Below are 17,772 nucleotides of genomic sequence, written 5' to 3' on the forward strand. Positions count from 1 at the left end.
CCTAAGCATTTCAATTTGGGGATGATAATGCAATGCAGTTTATTGTGTTTCAGGTTCCACTTGTTATTCCTAGTATACAGAAGAGTAACTGGCTTTTCTACACTAAATTTGTTTACTGATACACTGTTATATTTACTTAATCTCTCCTTTTTTGCCATTTATTTTGGAATTCTACAGAAAATTATGTCATCAGCAAACAAAAAATTTTATTTCTTCCCTCCTAGTCTGCATATTTTTATTTACTTTTCTTGTCTTATTGCATTAGCTAGAATTTCTACTAGAATGTCAAAAAGCAGTGAGGAGAAGGGACAGCCTTACCTGTTACTAATCTTATCTTTATTTTAATGATAGAAAACTTTCTACCATTAATATTGTTTCTGTATTACTTACAAGTTTTTAGTAGTTTTTTTTCATTAAGATAAGGAAGTTCTCTTGTGTTCCTAGATGGCTGAGGTGTGTGTGTGCACATGTCCATGTGTATGATGTCAGTGATTTTTCTGCATCTATTGATATATGATTGTGTAATTTTCTTTTGGCCTGCTAAAGTAAAGTAAAATATTAATAAATTTTCAAATGTTCAGACATGGTATATGTAATTATTTTATATGTTGTTAGTACTCAGTTTGCTTTTTCACTGAGGATTTTTGCATCTATATTCATGCTAGACTCTAGCCTATATTGCTATCTTATTATAGTATTTTTGTCTGTTTTTAATATTAAGGTACTGATGTCACAGAATGAATTAGAAACCATGTCTTCTGCCTGTCTTTTTTGGGAAAGACTATAGACAATTGATATAATTTTTTTTCTTAAATATGTGGTCTAATTACTAGTGAACTCATCCGGACCTGGTAACTTCTGTTATTTATTCTGCTCTTTGGTAGAGAAAGACCTATTCAGACTGTCCAATCATTGTTGTCTTTTGAAATGCTCTCTACAACTCTACTGTACTATTCTTATCAAATAGTTCTACGTTGTAATGCCAACACTTCCAAAATACTGCCTTCAAAACACTCTATATTTTTTGTTTTGAGCATTATAGTTTTCCAACTTATTTGGACTTAAAATCTTAGGCCACTTTCAATGTACTCTCTTTTTATATGAGCGTCTTTTAGTAGTTTTATTCCTTTAAAAAATCTTTACTGAAAAGGTGATAAGCAGGGGGGTTACAGTTACATAAGCAAGGTAGTGAGTACTTTTTTTATTTTTATTTTTGGCCATCCTGGGGCTTGAATTCAGGGCTTAGACACTGTCCTTGATCTTTTTCACTAAACGCTCGCACTCTACTTCTTGAGTCACAGTGCCACTTCCAGCCTTTCCTGTTTATGTGGTGCTGAGGAATCGAGCCCAGGGCTTTGTACATGCTAGGCAAGCACTCTACCACTATACCACATTCCCAGTCCCAGTAATTTGCTTTTAAACACTGTTACCACATCCCTTGCTTTCTCCTACTTGTCCCTTCCTACTCCTCTCCCCCCAAATTGTAAGGTTCATATCCAACATACAGTCAAGTAAGTATCAATATTATTAGTTCATCCTTTGTCCTGCTGTTTCTGTGATTCTCTTTCCCTTCCTCAGACTGAATGATCTTATATATAAGACACAAGGTACAGAAAACTAAGAGAAACGGGGATGGGGGAATTACTAGAATATGTCAATGTACTTTCAATGTTGGCAATGAACTATACAACTTGCGGGGGAGAGGAGCTGGGAGGAGAAAAACTGGGAGAAAATGAAGGAAGAGGTGACACTCTTCAAAAAGAAATGTACTCATTACCTGACTTACATAAATGCAACCCTTCTGCATATCACCTTTACAATAAAATAAAAAAATTAAAAAGAAGTTGCATATAATACAGTTTCTGTTTAACTGACCCAGTTTATACTATAACTAACATCTTATATTGCTACAATTGTCCCAGGAACTCATATTAATATACTAATATTATTAAACTTCATACTTCAAGCATTCCTGTAATGTTCTTAGCAACTTCTCTTTTCTTTCTATCCATCCTTCCACCTTTATTTCTACTAATTCATATATTATCTCTTTTAACATGTTAAAATCTCTTGAATTACAATCATCATTCATCATAAATTGTATTCCTCCAGATTTTGTGTTATCTACAACTTTTATAACAATAGTTCCTATATCTTAATCAACTGGCAAAAAAATCTTAAACATAATGGTGTCTGAGATTTAGACCTGTCCCTAAAACCACTCAGATTCGCAAGATCTGTGGGTTAATTGAATCTTAAACTCTTCTGGGACTCTAGGTAATATATTTGTTTGCCTAGGGATATTTTAAGTGAAATTTATCCAATGCATTGTTAAATCCAGCTATGGCAGGGCAATTTCTCCATTTTACTTAGCAGTAATGATTTAAAAAAATTCATCATGTTGTGTTTTTACAGATGTCTATTTTGGGTCTGCTAGAACTTACTCTATCATCTAGAGATTCACAAAACAGCTCAACTAACTTTTTTGTGCTTACAATCAAAGGAAGAGGTAGCACACAGTCATAGAACTGGCTCTTCATTTTTCTGAAAATCATAATTACTTATGTACACTTCAGGCTTTTATTATACTCTTTCAATATAATACTTCCAAGTTATTGAGTGAAAAATATAAATAAGATGAAATTTGATGAATAACAAATGCCATTATTTGAAATACATATATTTTCTATTTTAAACAATGTCACTAGACTTAGAAAGACAAATAGTATATGTTTTCTCATATGTAGAATCTGGATTTTTTTTTAAAGAACATGAACATAAAAGAAGAACTATTAGCAGAAAGACCAGCAGGAGACAGAGAAAAGAGAATGTATAGAGGAGAAATAATCAAAGTACATTATATGCATGTCATATGAATGTCATAATAAAACACATGCAAAAATTTACAAAAAAGTTAAAAGTAGGGGATATGGAGGAAGGAGAAGAAAGAGTTATGGAGGGGGTGAATACAATTGAAGAACATTATATGCATGAAAAGAAATATCACAATGTGGGCTGGAAATGTGGCTTAGTGGTAGAGTGCTTGCCTAGCATGCATGAAGCCCTGGGTTCGATTCTTCAGTACCACATAAACAGAAAAAGCCGGAAGTGGTGCTGTGGCTCAAGCAGAGCACTAACCTTGAGTGATGAAGCTAAGGGGCAGCGCCAAGCCCCTACTTAAAGCCTGAGTGACAGCACTAAATAAATAAACAAATAACTCTTCCTTTTACATCTAAAATATTATTTATCTTTGTATACATCATAAATTCAAAGCTCACCTGGTTACTCTCCTCAAAAGGTAATTCTTCTCTTTCCATCAACCCTATCTATGTGTTAGGATTTTTATTCATTTATAATATATTTTAATGTTTTATTTCTCAGACTTCATGGCAGAGAAAATTGGTTCACAATATGGGATATTACTTCCATCGAGAGGTTATTATAACTGTAAATGCTTTAACAAGAATTCAGTATTTTTATTAATTAAAATAGTCCTTAGTGGTTGACAAATGGACTATTCCAACAAATACTAAAATAATTGTTTCCCTTATACATATATATATACATACATATACATATAAAATGTTTAATAATATACACACATACATATGCACACACACATATAGTAACTTTACTAGGATTTGAACTCAGGGCCTGGGAGCTGTCTCCTAGCTTTTTGCTTTACCATTTGAGCCATATCTCCACTTCGGGCTTTTTGGTAGTTAAGTAGAAATAAGACTCTTGTGATTTTCTTGCCTGGGCTAGTTTCAAACCGTGATCTTTATACCTCAGCCTCTTGAGTAGGTGGAATTATAGACACGAGCCATCTGTGCCCTTTTCCATTCAACTCCAATGATCCTTTAGTAATCAGTGGCAGCCTACTGTAACAAAACAAAGGCTGAGCAGGTAAGAACAAAATCTAGGTTCTAGTTTCTGTTTTTCCACTGACTGTGTGGCCCTGGTTGCTGATCAACACATACACACACTTGTGCTTTCCTACCCTGTTTAGAAAATGGAAACAGGCTGTTCTCTGAATCACATGCTAGAAGGCATGTGGATATAATTTGCAAACAGTAGAATACAACAAATCTGTAAGACATTATTTGTAATTGAAGACAGATCTATTTGGGCAACAAACTGCAAATCCACTTTATTTTTGTGATTCCTGAAGTATTTTAGACGGGTACAACAAACCACAAAATCTTCTAGAAACTTATACTGCTTTAAAATTACAAAGAAATTTCATTTTGGAAAAGATAAAGGTAATTGCTATTTTATGTTGATAAAATAATGTTTTTCAAATAGTTTCCCCAAACTAACTGTTCATGAAAATTATCCTTAGCAATTACATCTTTTCTTTCAAAGTGAAGGTCTATAAACCACCATACAATTCTATAAACCATGGGTTTATACTGAGTATAAAGAAAGTAAAATTTGCTCTAGGGTTAGATAATAAATATTTTAGGCTTTGCAACCATATCAACCCCGTTGCTGTGAACTGTATAGGTATGGCTATCTCCTACAAATCTTTATTGACAAAATAGATTTGTCTTGCAAGCCATAGCCTGTTATTCATTCTGAATGAGGAGTGAAAGTTTTACTAACATCTTAAGGACGGAAGAGGACTCCATCAGGTTAACAATTCACTATGTAATCTGTTTGCTTACATTTCACAAGTCAAAATTTAAATCTTAAACATTTACTATTTAATTGAATGAGGGCTTTTATGTTCAGTAGAAACAATATATTCCAAGAATTAATATTGAACTGGCATTCACATTTATTAAATCTTTATTGATTTATTTTTAATATTTTAATTTAAAACTGATCATGACTAATTAGTCATGTGAAAGACAATTAGATCATTACTTTGTGGATGTTCTGAAAGACTTCATCTTACTGCAAAAACCCATTGTTAGAAACAAGGTATTTAATTCACAAGAAAAAGTAAAACAGATAAAGATCAGTAGTAGAGAGACTGGGCAATCCACTAAGGTGAGTTTTGTTTTATCAGTGCTTACAAGATGGAGCTCACAACACAAAGCCCCCAAAGATTTAGTATTGCTCTTCTATAAAAATTGAAATCCTACACTGATAAATGTCCTCAAATTGAGGATTAACATATTTAATGTGACTCTTCATGCATACAAATGAATGTAGAGAAGGATGACAACAAGAGGGGAAGAGGAGGCAGAGGAAGAGCAACTGAGGAGGATGGAAAGGAGGAGGCAAGAAAAGTAGAAAGAGAATGGAAGTGGGAGAGGGAGGAGGAGAAGGCCAACCTCAAGGATAAAAAATATATAGGTATTAATTCTGCATCCTAATCTAGCCGAATGGCTTTCCAATACCTCCAATTTCAAAGAAGATGCAGAAAGTATTGCTTTCTCAGTATAAATTCATCTTACCCCTAAAGTGGTACCTTAACACATATGGATGTTAATTTATTAGTATATATTAGCACCTAGGAAAATTGGCTATAGAAATAATAGCCAAGACTCTTATGTATTAGAGTAGTGATCTTATAAATCTGTAACATATGTTAATTGCATAAGTACCTTTTTCTTCTAGTTTTTGCAGAGGCACCCACCCTAAGAATAATATTTTCTCTACTACATACTTCAATTCCTAAATCAAGATGGCAGGTAGGGAAATGATTCACAGGTTCTACCTTCTAAAGACGTTTTCATATTTCAGCATCTGTTTGGAATTTGGAAGACATAAAAAAATGTTACTGAATTCCAATCCATGAAGTTTTAGGTGCAATCTTGTGCCTGGGGCTCCCTCTGGTGACTGCAGAATAAAGAAACAAGTCTGCTCTGGAAAAAATGATTTACACTTGAGAGTTCAGTAGAAAGAAGTTTCCTGAGAGACAAATGGGGAGTTGTTTTGAGAGAGATTTTGCATAGTAGCATCCCTAGGGAATAAAATAATTGGGAAGAAGAGTGTATTGCTGGGGAGAGTCATGAATTAATTTATTACTGTATCCTCCTAGTGTCTAAGGTGCCTATGTCATTGGTGAGAAGAAAACAACACAACAATAAAAAATAATTAAGGATGTAAAAAAGTAAGCACATGACTAGAAGTAAAAGGAAGACTAATAAATTAAGACAATGTGTTTTTCTTATTTGTGTTTCATAATTCTCAACATACAAAGGATCTAAAAACAATCATAATCATGAATAATTTTTTTTGCTCTTTCCTTGACCTTTGGAATTTGTATCTTGTTACTTATCAAGTTGGAAGAAAATGGCTCATATGAATTATTCCTTAATACGTTTTATACTTTGTTTAGAAACATGGTATTATTTCAACATTCTTAAAACAAAATTTTATATTTACTAGATTTAATTATTTATCTTCAAAGCTATCAGACTTGGTAGTTGTTTATGAAATATTCAATGAATAAATACCATAAATACATTTAAAATATACCTAGTGAGAAATACATGCAAATAAACTTAACATAAACAGTAGCTACAGTATCTGCTAAATATATTTTTCAGGGAATGTGGAGACAAATTCAATGCATTAGTTTTGTTTTTTTAAATCTACTGTAATGCCTAAAGAGGCATATTAGAATTCATAAGACCACATAATTCCTGAATACTTACCACAAATGGCAGTATCCATTTGTAGGTGCTCTATTAATAGCTTTTTCACCTAAACTTTTTCCTGCAAAACAAATATATTTCCATTTAGCACCTTCATCTGAGTTGGTAGGAGATAAATCTTGAATTCAGCCAATAGTTCCTAAAGTAGGATCCCAGGAAAACCATTAGTATTAGCTGTAAACTTGTTTGAAAAGCACATTTTCACCACATGAGTGAACCACCTACATTGGGGGTCGAGCTCAGCCACCAATGATTCTCATGTATACATAAGGTTGAGACTCACTGGATTGACTGATTTAGTCAAATGCAAGAAAAGGCACTCGATCATTACCCAAGTAACATTTACTGAGTACCTAAGTACCATATCATGTGATGATCTGAAAAACACACATACATACACACACACTCACACATACAAGCCTTGATACCTAAGTGCTTTGAAGTTCAGTAAATAGCACATATACAAACAAGTAATCTACTTGTAAAAAACAAAAACAAGAAACAAAGTATAAAAAGAGCACAGCATGAGTAATTGTCTAAAGGAGTAAGAAAGGCTCCCTGACAAGTTCTTGCCTCATCTTTCACAACAATGATAAACCTCAGGGGAGTAAGGATTTTTCTACTTAGCTTTAGAATTGCCTCTAGACTAGCTTTTACTCACGCAGTAATTACTTTGGGCAAAGGTTTGTCTAATGGCATGACTATGTTCGGAAAATCCTTCTTAAAGGGGGTCGTTTTATTTCATACTTTCTTCCTTCTCTCTCTCTTTTTTTTTTTGCTTTGAAGAACCATTTAGTGATATTAAAAAGAAAAAAGCCTTTCTATATGATTGTTTCAAATAAATTGTTGTAAATAAGGCTCTTTCCTTCCAGAACCATTGTTTGTCATGTGATTAAAATGGCTTTATGAAACTATATTCATCAGGAAAACAATTTTGTGTAGGAAATTACTTAAATTGAAAAAAATTAAAGGTGTTTCAGTGATAACTGATATTACATTGTGGTCAAATATTAAGGGAGTTCAACATTTTTTAATGATTAGAGACATTCTCTTTAGTGCACAAACAATAAAAACGAAATCAAGCTTGGTGCTGCAATCCTAGCACTCAGGGCCTTCTCGTGAGATTTAGTTTCAACAAACAAACAACTCCATCAGCATTTCAGCTCTTTTGCTGAAGAACAAAACTTTCAGCACAGCAGAACATGGTCCAGCACAGAAGTGCTGCCTTCACTCTGAGCATAATGCTGGGGAATATGCAGCCTGCTTTCATAGTCTCCCTTATGCAGCTTCAGAATGAAAGGAAAGCTATTTCTCTTACCAAACAGTAATTTCGTAGTCTTTTTGAAGCATTTGTATTGGTTACTTAATTACAAAAATTATTGTACATCTTTATTTAGTGTAAGATTTATATTTTACTTGGAATACAAGTTATGGTCAGTCAGAATACTTCACAATGATAAACTAACTTTGAGCTTTATGAAAGAATTGTGCTAGTGATTATTCTTTTCTACTGATCAAATCTTTTCTTAAAACACACTATTACGAGAAGAAAAAAACTCCAACATTTCTCCCTCATACTCAATTTAACATTCTTCACCATCTGTTCTGAGTCCTGTTCTTAGCTTCATGGTTACTCCATGACCTTACTAAGCATATACTCCTCACACACTGAATTGGCTGTCTCTTTCTTGGTCTGTTCCATATCAAAGTTCCCTAGTGTGGTACTACCTTAGTCATGTATATGTCCTTTTTGCCTCCCTCTTCTCTTTCTTTCTACCCCTCATTTAACATTGTTCCCAGACACAGTAATTTTGAGTAAATCTTTCTTCCTTTTTGTCTTCCTTCTCTTTCATTCATCCTGGGGTTTGAACTTACTTGCTAGACTTCGATCTCTCACTTGAACTACATCCCCAGACCTTTTTGCTTTTATTTTTCAGGTACAGTCTTGTGTTTTTGCCCAGTTCCAGGGGAAGACTGAGTTCCTCCTACTATCTCTCTTATAGTAGGGACCACAGATGTGGGCTACAATACTTGGCCTGTTGGTTGAAAGAGGTCTAACATTTTGCCTGGGCCTGCCTTAAACTGTGATCCTCTCAGTTTCTGCCTCCTACATGTTTATGTAGGAGGAATCGAGTCACTGCATCTGGCCTTCCCTTTTTTTCCTCATTATCACTTCAGTTTGTTCATTTATATGTATGATTGAATGATTCGGCCTTCCCCATAAAGTCATATGGTCCCCTCAAACTGATGTACAGAGAGGTTTCAGTTTCATACGTTAGGCATTGGATACATTTCTTGTACTGTTTGTTACCTTGTCCCTCATGCCCCCCTCCCTCCCCCCTTTCCCTCCCCCCCCCAAGGTGTTCAGTTCACTTACACCAAACAGTTTTGCAAGTATTGCTTTTGTAGTTATTTCTCCTTTTTTACCCTGTGTCTCTCAAATTTGGTATTCCCTTTGAATTTCCTACTTCCAATACCAGTAAACACGGTTTCCAATATACTCAGATAAGATTACAGAGATAGTGTAGGTACAACCATAGGAAGGTGATACAAGAACATCATCAATAATAGAAACTACACATACACATAGGACGTTGAAAGTAGTTACAACTGTGATATAACAATTGTTTCCATAACATGGAGTTCATTTCACTTAGCATCATCTTATGTGTTCATAAGGGTATAGCTATTGGGCCTTGTGATGCTCTGCTATGGCTTGCCTAAACCTGTACTAATTATTCTCTTTGGTTATATTTTAACTTTCCTTTAAGTTAATAAATCTCTTCTAGGATTCTAGTTTATATGGTCTGCAAATTGGACTTCTACGAAAACTGTCAGAGAAAGCTGATGATGGAGATATAGAGACAAGTTCAAGTGTAGAGATCATTTAGCAAGGAAATCTCAAGTCCAAGAAGGAATATTGGAAAGAGTTTGGTCATACTTCCTTTACAGAAATAAAAATGATGGAATTAGACTAGGAGGAGATTTCTCTCGCTGTTTCTTCTTCACTTCAGCTCAGAGGAGAGCAGGAAAAGAGAAGGCTTTACCCTAACAAGAGAATAAAAGGGATTATGAGATAAAATTTACTATGCACAAGCTTGAAAAAATGGTAGTTAGGCGAATTTGTAAGAGGGCATTTTGACCTGATTCAGTGAGAATCAAGATGAAATAAAAACACAATTCCTAGATATGATGGTGCATACATTAGGGAAACTAAGGCAAGAGGATTGCAAGTTCATAGCCATCCTGGACTACAAAGCAAGTCTATGTCTCAAAAAACAAAATAAATAAAATAGTTAAAATATATATCACCACCACTAACAATTTTAGTTATTTTGTATTACTATTGTGGAAAATTTCAAAAATATACAACAAAGTATGGTGACAGAAAGTATAAGACCACCACACGCTCTTGTTCAGCTTAAGTAATGATCATATCAAAGTTAATTCTAGTTCAGTAAGATACATTTTATGGTCCCTGGACTTCTACAGGAAGTAAAAAAATATAGTGAAATAATAATGTGGTGGTTAATGCTGGAGACAACTTTTCTCTGCCTATTAATAGTCCTCAGATATGATGAGGGTCTTATCTCTGTGTGACTTCTTTAAGCTTTAAAAGGTGAAATTTGAGTTTATTTAGTTGCTTACTTTAATAGGCTTAAATAATTTTTGAAAAAAATTTAATCCCCAAAGGGGATTTCTCTTAGACTATGTTATTTCTGGCATTAAGGTATATTGAAAAAGGTTAAATATATGTTTTGTGTGTGTGTGTGCGCATACGCTGGTCCTGGGGCTTAAACTCAGAACCTGTGTTCTACCTCAGCTTTCCTACTCATGCTATTTCCAGTCCAACATTGTGTTGGTTAACCAGAGATGGACTCTCACAGACTTTTCTGTCTGGGCTGGCTTTGTACCACAGTCCTCTATGTCTTGGCCTTCTGAGACGTTAGTGTATGAGGCCACTAGCACCTGGCAACATATTGGTTTTAACTGAGGTAATCTGCCTTTAATTAAAATTCACTTGTGGTTTGCTATAGATCACAACTGTCACTTAAGAACGATCAATCTTGACAAATTACTTACCAATATGAGCATAATGTTTCTTTTCTTGTGTATTTGTAGATAGCTCATACATGTCTCCATAAGCACGGGCAAACCGCCACATAAACTCTATTTCATCTCTAAACTGAAAAGACAGAATTGCACATTAGGTAAATTCAGTAATTTGTTCAGACTATAAATGTTTCCACTGTGACTATTAAAAATAGGCAGATCAACTGGTATTTATAGATGAGTGAATTTATGCCTATGAATATTTACATATATAATATTTTAAATCCAAGTATTCATAGGTAAGAAATGCGACTTAATATAGTGTTATGCTTTGATCTTAAAATCAATTAATACCATTTAGATATTAGATCCACTTATACAGAAAAGAAAATTACAGAGGCTAGAATCAATTACTTCTCCCTTTCTAAGTTATCTACTTTTAGTATAATAGTTGAATGAAGAGCCTATACTTAAGAGTAGTCATACTTCTTACTTGAATTAAATATAAACATATATATCTTTAAAGTTTTAAAATATTTTATCAGCAGATAATTCTTTTTTTGTTGTTGTTGCCAGTCCTGGGGCGTGGACTCAGGGCCTGAGCACTGTCCCTGGCTTCTTTATGCTCAAGGCTAGCACTCTACCACTTGAGCCACAGTGCCACCTCCAGCTTTTTTCTATATATGTGGTGCTGAGGAATAGAACCCAGGGCTTCATGTATATGAGGCGAGCACTTTACCACTAAGCCATATTCCCAGCCCCAGCAGATAATTCTTACACATCTGCTTGGGGCAGAATGTGATGCTTAGGTGTATCTGTACATTATGTATTGACCAACTTAGGAAATTCAGGTTTTAGATAATGTGTTCAGAGTTTGTAAGTTCTCAGTAACTAAGCTCAAATTGCTCACAGGAAAGATTTATTTCTCTTTGGGATACTGGGTGGTAGTGAGAAGAATGGGCTTTTTAATTCAGGTCCAACATGAAACACTATAAAATGACCATTGATAGAAATGGCTTTCTATACCATGATAGCTATTATATTGATAATAATATAGACAACATAATAGTTTGGGGTTGGGATAGATGAGGGAGAATGATGAAAGGGGTGACATTAATTAGGATGCATTGTACTCACAAACTGACATGTTGAAGTATAATCTCTTTTACAATTAAAGATAATTCAAAAAAGGAAATAAAAATTAAAACAAAATAGTTTCCTCTCTAGAGAAAACATACAATATGCCTTGGTATAATATCGTATTTTTTATCTGTTATAAAATAGGTAGTAAATACACAAACTAATAGAAAATAAAGAATCTGTATAATTATAAATGTGGTTTCAATTTTTAAGACTTCAGATAAATCTAATTAGATAAGTCTAATTATAAGAACTCAGCAATACTAAAAATGTACGAGTGTGCATATTTTATTTATCTATAGTTGAAAATGATGCTGAATTTTAACTTTAACTTAAATTTTAAAATTAATGTGTCACCCTTCACATTTTACTACTTTGGGTGGCACACAGTGCAAACAATGTATTATTTTCAGTTATTTGAAGCCGGCCTGTTCTAAAAAGATTTTTAAGGAGGTATCTTGATAAATCTAACTAATCTTGCATATTTTGAAAATGTTTTAATCATTTTATAGAAAAATCAATTTTCACTTTATATGAACTATTGACACAAATATTATGGTTACAACATGAATGGGATATCAGATTGAGTCAAAAGTAGAAACTATGAGCACATGTTACTGTCACATAGCTCTTACCTTTTCTTTGTGGTCACAGAGTAGTTCAAAACTTTCCATCTTGCCAGCCTCATTGAAGCGTAAATGGTCTGCCTTCTGCAGGAGGACATCTAACTTCAATTCCTCTACATGTGTGTTAAATGCTTTTGCCACTGGAAAATTCTGTTCTTCTGTGTCAGTATTAGCTGTCATATACCTACAATGGCAGGAACAACTGTCATCTCCTTTGAAAGAGATGCATTAACAGCCAGACAGCTCCTTTAAAAAGGCAAGTCGGATTGCAAGGGTACCTGCTGTCAAGAGAAAATAGTTCCAGTCCTGACAGCCTGGGCCCTGTACAATCTCCCCACCCCCTTCAACATGAACACCTCTCTATATTCAGGTTGTCCAGGAAAGCCTGTCACACTCCTACTCAGGACTTCTACCTTCTGGTTTTGTGTGTGTGTGTGTGTGTGTGTGTGTGTGTGTGTGTGTGTGTGTGTGTGTGTGTGTGTGTAATACTCTTCCCTTAGCCATATAACCCACATCCTTACCTCCTTCATGTCTTTGCACAAATAACATTTTTTGAGTGTGGTCCCATCCAGACCATGGTATTTAATGCTGTAACTCCCACATTGCCTTCAGTTTCAATTTCCTGATAAACTAGATTTCCTTCCTTTCATATAATATGATGTAGTATATTACTTATCATATACTATGTAATTTACTAATATCCTACACATGCTGTTACATTATAAGTATCAAGTGCCAAGAATAGTGCCTGGATGTTGTACACATTCACTAAATGTTATTGAATGGATGGTGCAGAATTATAAGAAGTCAGCACCACTAAAAAAAGTTTTGTGTGTTGAAAATGATGTTTCATTCATACTTCACTATTTTTGGTGGCACACAGTGCAAACAGTGTATTATTTTCAGTTACTTAAACTCTGCCTATTCTAAAAATATCTTAAGAAGGTATAAAAAGATAACAGCACAAAGGGCTGGGATATAGCTCAATGAAAAAGTAGTTGCCTCCCATGTACAAGACCCGAGGTTCAATCCCCAGCACTGAGAGAAATGAAAGGAAAAACCAAAACAACAGCAAAATGTAAGATAAACAGTATAAGAACAAATCAAAAATAGTGACAAAAGATTAAAAAGACCAAATACAAATGAAGGCAATAAAACACATACGTTTTAGATAACTTAAAGAAAAATAAGGGCAAACCCAAGTTCCTGGGAGGACTGCTCCCAATTCCAAATATTAAGACCCAAAAGTGATATCCAAGTTCTTCAAAAATATTCTTTATTAAAAGAAACTCTATTCTTCCATTTGCTCAGACCAAAAGTCTTAGAATTATTCCTTTTTTTTGCCAGTCCTTGGGCTTGATCTCAGGGCCTGGGCACTGTCCCTGGCTTCTTTTTGCTCAAGGCTAGCACTGTATCACTTGAGCCACAGGGCTTCATGTATACAAGACAAGCACTCTACTACTAGGCCATATTCCCAGCCCTTGGAATTATTCTTTTTGCTTCTTTTCTTCTCTCCTAAGCAACATCCAGTCTACCCGCAAGTTCTGTCAGTTCTATGTAGGGAATATATCCAGAATTTAGCCATTTTTTCACCATCTCCCTGACCATTACCACACTGGTCTACATCTCTAACATCTCATCTGGATTACTGAAATGGCCCCCTTCATATCTCCTGAGCTTTAACCATGATTCACATAGTCTTTTCTTAACATATTAGCCACTGGTAACCTTCAAAAATCTCCATCAGATCATGTTATTCCTTTACTTAAAACCCTGCCACAGATGCCCAAATCAAGAGCAAAACATCTAAGCTCTTTCAGTAGTCTCAAAGGCCTCACACAACCTGAGCCAGTGTAAGGTTGCAGGACACAAAAATCACTATACAAAATCGTCTATATTGCAAATGAACAATTCAAAGATGAAGACAATTCCATTTGTGACACAATTCTTAGAAATATATTTAACAAAGAAATGCAAGGCAATTAAAGACATAAAGCTGTTGAAATTAAAAACCTAATGAATAAATCTTACATTCATGGGTTGAAAGACTTAGTAATGTTAGGATGCAAAACTCCTAAAAAGATAATCCATAGAACACGAGAAAATACTTGTAAAATACATACTGACAATGAATAATTATAAGAACTACTATAACTTGACAATAAACACCAATAATCAACTTAACAATGAGTAACTGTGAATTAAGTAAAAATCATTTAAACTCATTAGCCTGTACATTTCAAGGAGTGTGTGTGTGTGTGTGTGTGTGTGTGTGTGTGTGTGTGCGCACGCGCTGCTCCTTGGGTTTGAACTCAGGGCCTAAGAGCTGTTCCTGAGCTTCTTTGCCCATGGCTAGTGCTCTACCATGTGAACCACAGTCCCAATTTCAGTTTTCTGGTGGTTAATTGGAGATAAGAGTCTCACGGGCTTTCTTGCCAGACCCAGCTTCTGTCTACGATCCTTAGCTCTCAGTCTCCTGAGTAACTAGGATTACTGGCACACTGTGAAGAGGATAATCCTTTTTTGTTATTGGTGGTGGTGCTGGTGGTTGTGGGGCTTGAAATCAAGATCTGGGCACTGTCCCTGAGCTTTTCTAATCAAGGCTAGCACTTTACCACTTTGAGCCACACCTCCACTTCTGATTTTCTGGTGGTTAATTGGAGATAAGAGTTTCAGGGATTTTCCTGCTAAGGTTGGCTTGGAACAGCCTTCTGAGTAACTAGGATTACAGGTGTCAACCACCAGTGCCTGGCTGAAGATAACTTTTATGGTAAAGAAATATCTTAATCTTGGGGACCTTAAGAGGAGATACTTAAGTGAAAGTTAAGACAGTTAGAAAACAGCAGAAACTATACAACTCCACATATATTAGAGACAAAACCATAAAAAGTGAGCCTAGAGTTGGTGGCACTTGCCTATAACCCTAGATACTCAGGAGGCTGAGATCTAAGGATTACAGTTTGAAGTGAGCTCAGGCAGGGAAGTCTGTAAGACTCTTATCTCCAATTAACTACCAAAAAGCCAGAAGCAGAACAGTATCTCAAGTGGTAGAGCATTAGTCTAGAGTAAAAAAAAAAGCTCAGAGCCTAGGCTCTGAGTTCAAGTCCCAGGACCAGCACCCCCCCCCAAAAAAAATCATGGAAAGTAGAATGATGGTTGGCAAAGACTGGGAAGATTATTGTTAAATGGATATCATTTCATTTTGTAAGATGATAAGAGTTATGGAGCTGCATGGTGGTGTTGGTTGCAGAACAATATGAATGTACTTAATGCCACTAAACTGCACATTTAAAAATTTACAGTGATAAATTTTACGTTGTGTGGATTTCATGACCACTGAACAATGTAAGATTAAAAAATTTTAAGAGGCTCTTCTTGTAAGTTGTTGAGGTACCTTGCAAAAACATTTACTACTTTCTTGTCCTCAAAAATCCTATAAAAATGATGCAAAAATGAATCAAAAATAGAAACTATGAGCACATGTTACCGTCACATATCTCTTACCTTTTCTTTGTGGTCACGGAGTAGTTCAAAACGTGTGTTCAAAGAGAAAGTGATATGGAGAAACTGATGTCATATCCAAAAAGCTACCAAGGGTCTGAATGATGTCACTTTAAACAAGCATTACAATGGAGCCAGTAGATGTGCTCATACTAAGTAGCAGGTTTGGACATTAGTCTGCTGGCCCTTGTGCGGATTCTTGTTTTGTGCACTTAAAATGCAAATAATTCTGACTTTAAAAGTTTAGGTATAGATTCTTTGGTCACTGACCATATCTAGGTGGGAATAAAAGGATTTAAGATGCATCACCATGCTTACAGAGCTCAGAGTAGAATGAACTTGCACAACCACTATCACATTGAAGTCATCCTACTGAAAACAACAAATTGTTCCTAACCCATAAAAAGAAGCTGCACAGCAGAAAAAGATATTGCAGAAGAAACAAAAACTATGGCATGGGAATGAATTCAGCATAAAATAAGTGCAAATAAAAGTAAAACAATGATTAAATTAAAAAGTTAAAAGAAAAACATGCTGAGAAAAGATGTACGGGGGGGGGGATTCGTAAGTGTAAAAATAACATCTAAGCCTAATGATATAGACTGAGGAAGGGGGTTAGGATAAATAATTGAAAACAATGCAAATTCTCTCTATATAAAGTAAGCATATTCTAACAAGTGTTTTTAATTATACTCAGTTTGCACTTACTTCAATAACCTATAAGTTTTGCCTAACAAGTACTTTTAAAGTACTTTAAAATAAACACTTCTTGTATTTCCTGCATCTTCAGATTTCTGCATGTAGAAGTGTATATTAAAATTATTTAGATAAGCCAGGTGCCAATGGCTCATTCCTGTAATCTTAGCTACTTCAGAGGGTGAAAATGAGAGGAGTTCAAGGGCAGCCCAGGAAGAAAAGTTCACAACATGCCTTCTCAAAACAAAGTTGAACACAGTGACACATGCCTGTCACTCCAAGCTGTGAGTGGTGGAAATCTGGGTGATCACAGTTTCAGATCAGCCCAAGCAGAAAACTATAGAATAATACTTCCTTCTCCACTAAGGGAAATTGGACACATGGAGCAGGCTGTGATCCTAGGTACAATGAAAAGCCTAAAATGGGTAGATTCTGACTTAGATGTGCCCTGCCAGAAACAAGATCCTATTTTAAAAATAATTAGCAGAGAACAGGACTGAAGGTGTAGCTCAGTGGGATGGTCCCCAGCTAGCAAATAAAAGGCTCTGAGTATGACCATAAAAAATTAGTTAAAAAATCTGGTTTCTAAAAATTCTACATACTTCTATTATAACATTGTTTCCTTATAATTTGATTCTTATATTGATGGCAACATGCATGGGCTGTCTAATACGAGAAAAACTGCTACTAAGGCCAATCTAAATGAAAACGTGTGAATTGATCAATATAGTGCTATAGATTATGCAGGAATGGAGCTCTAAAGATTAATGTAGGGGGGGCTGGGGATATAGCCTAGTGGCAAGAGTGCCTGCCTCAGATACACGAGGCCCTAGGTTCGATTCCCCAGCACCACATATACAGAAAACGGCCAGAAGCGGCGCTGTGGCTCAAGTGGCAGAGTGCTAGCCTTGAGCGGGAAGAAGCCAGGGACAGTGCTCAGGCCCTGAGTCCAAGGCCCAGGACTAGCCAAAAAAAAAAAAAAAAAAAAAAAGATTAATGTAGGGTAGAAGAAGGCACAATACTCAAAGAATGTAAAGCATCCAAAATCTATACATCAAAGCTTGATGTTATTTTCAGACAATATATCACTACTATCACTTCAAAATTTCTAAATCGCCAATCTCTAAACTATGTGAAAAATTCCT

At 35.2% G+C, this 17,772-nt stretch overlaps 1 protein-coding gene across 3 annotated transcripts in view; it reads right to left on the reverse strand.

Annotated features, from left to right (window-relative positions):
- Positions 1-17,772, reverse strand: part of Rmdn2 (regulator of microtubule dynamics 2) — a 41,970-nt gene that overhangs the window by 13,240 nt on the left and 10,958 nt on the right. For all 3 annotated transcript variants that reach the window (XM_048353104.1, XM_048353103.1, XM_048353105.1), the window contains exons 4-6: positions 12,440-12,614; positions 10,695-10,797; positions 6,612-6,672 (exon numbers count right to left, since the gene is read on the reverse strand). In XM_048353104.1, coding sequence (XP_048209061.1) covers positions 6,612-6,672; positions 10,695-10,797; positions 12,440-12,614 — 339 coding nt within the window. The remainder of the gene's footprint in view (positions 1-6,611; positions 6,673-10,694; positions 10,798-12,439; positions 12,615-17,772) is intronic.

This window comes from Perognathus longimembris, chromosome 8, assembly GCF_023159225.1.
Source record: "Perognathus longimembris pacificus isolate PPM17 chromosome 8, ASM2315922v1, whole genome shotgun sequence".
NCBI lineage: Eukaryota > Metazoa > Chordata > Mammalia > Rodentia > Heteromyidae > Perognathus > Perognathus longimembris.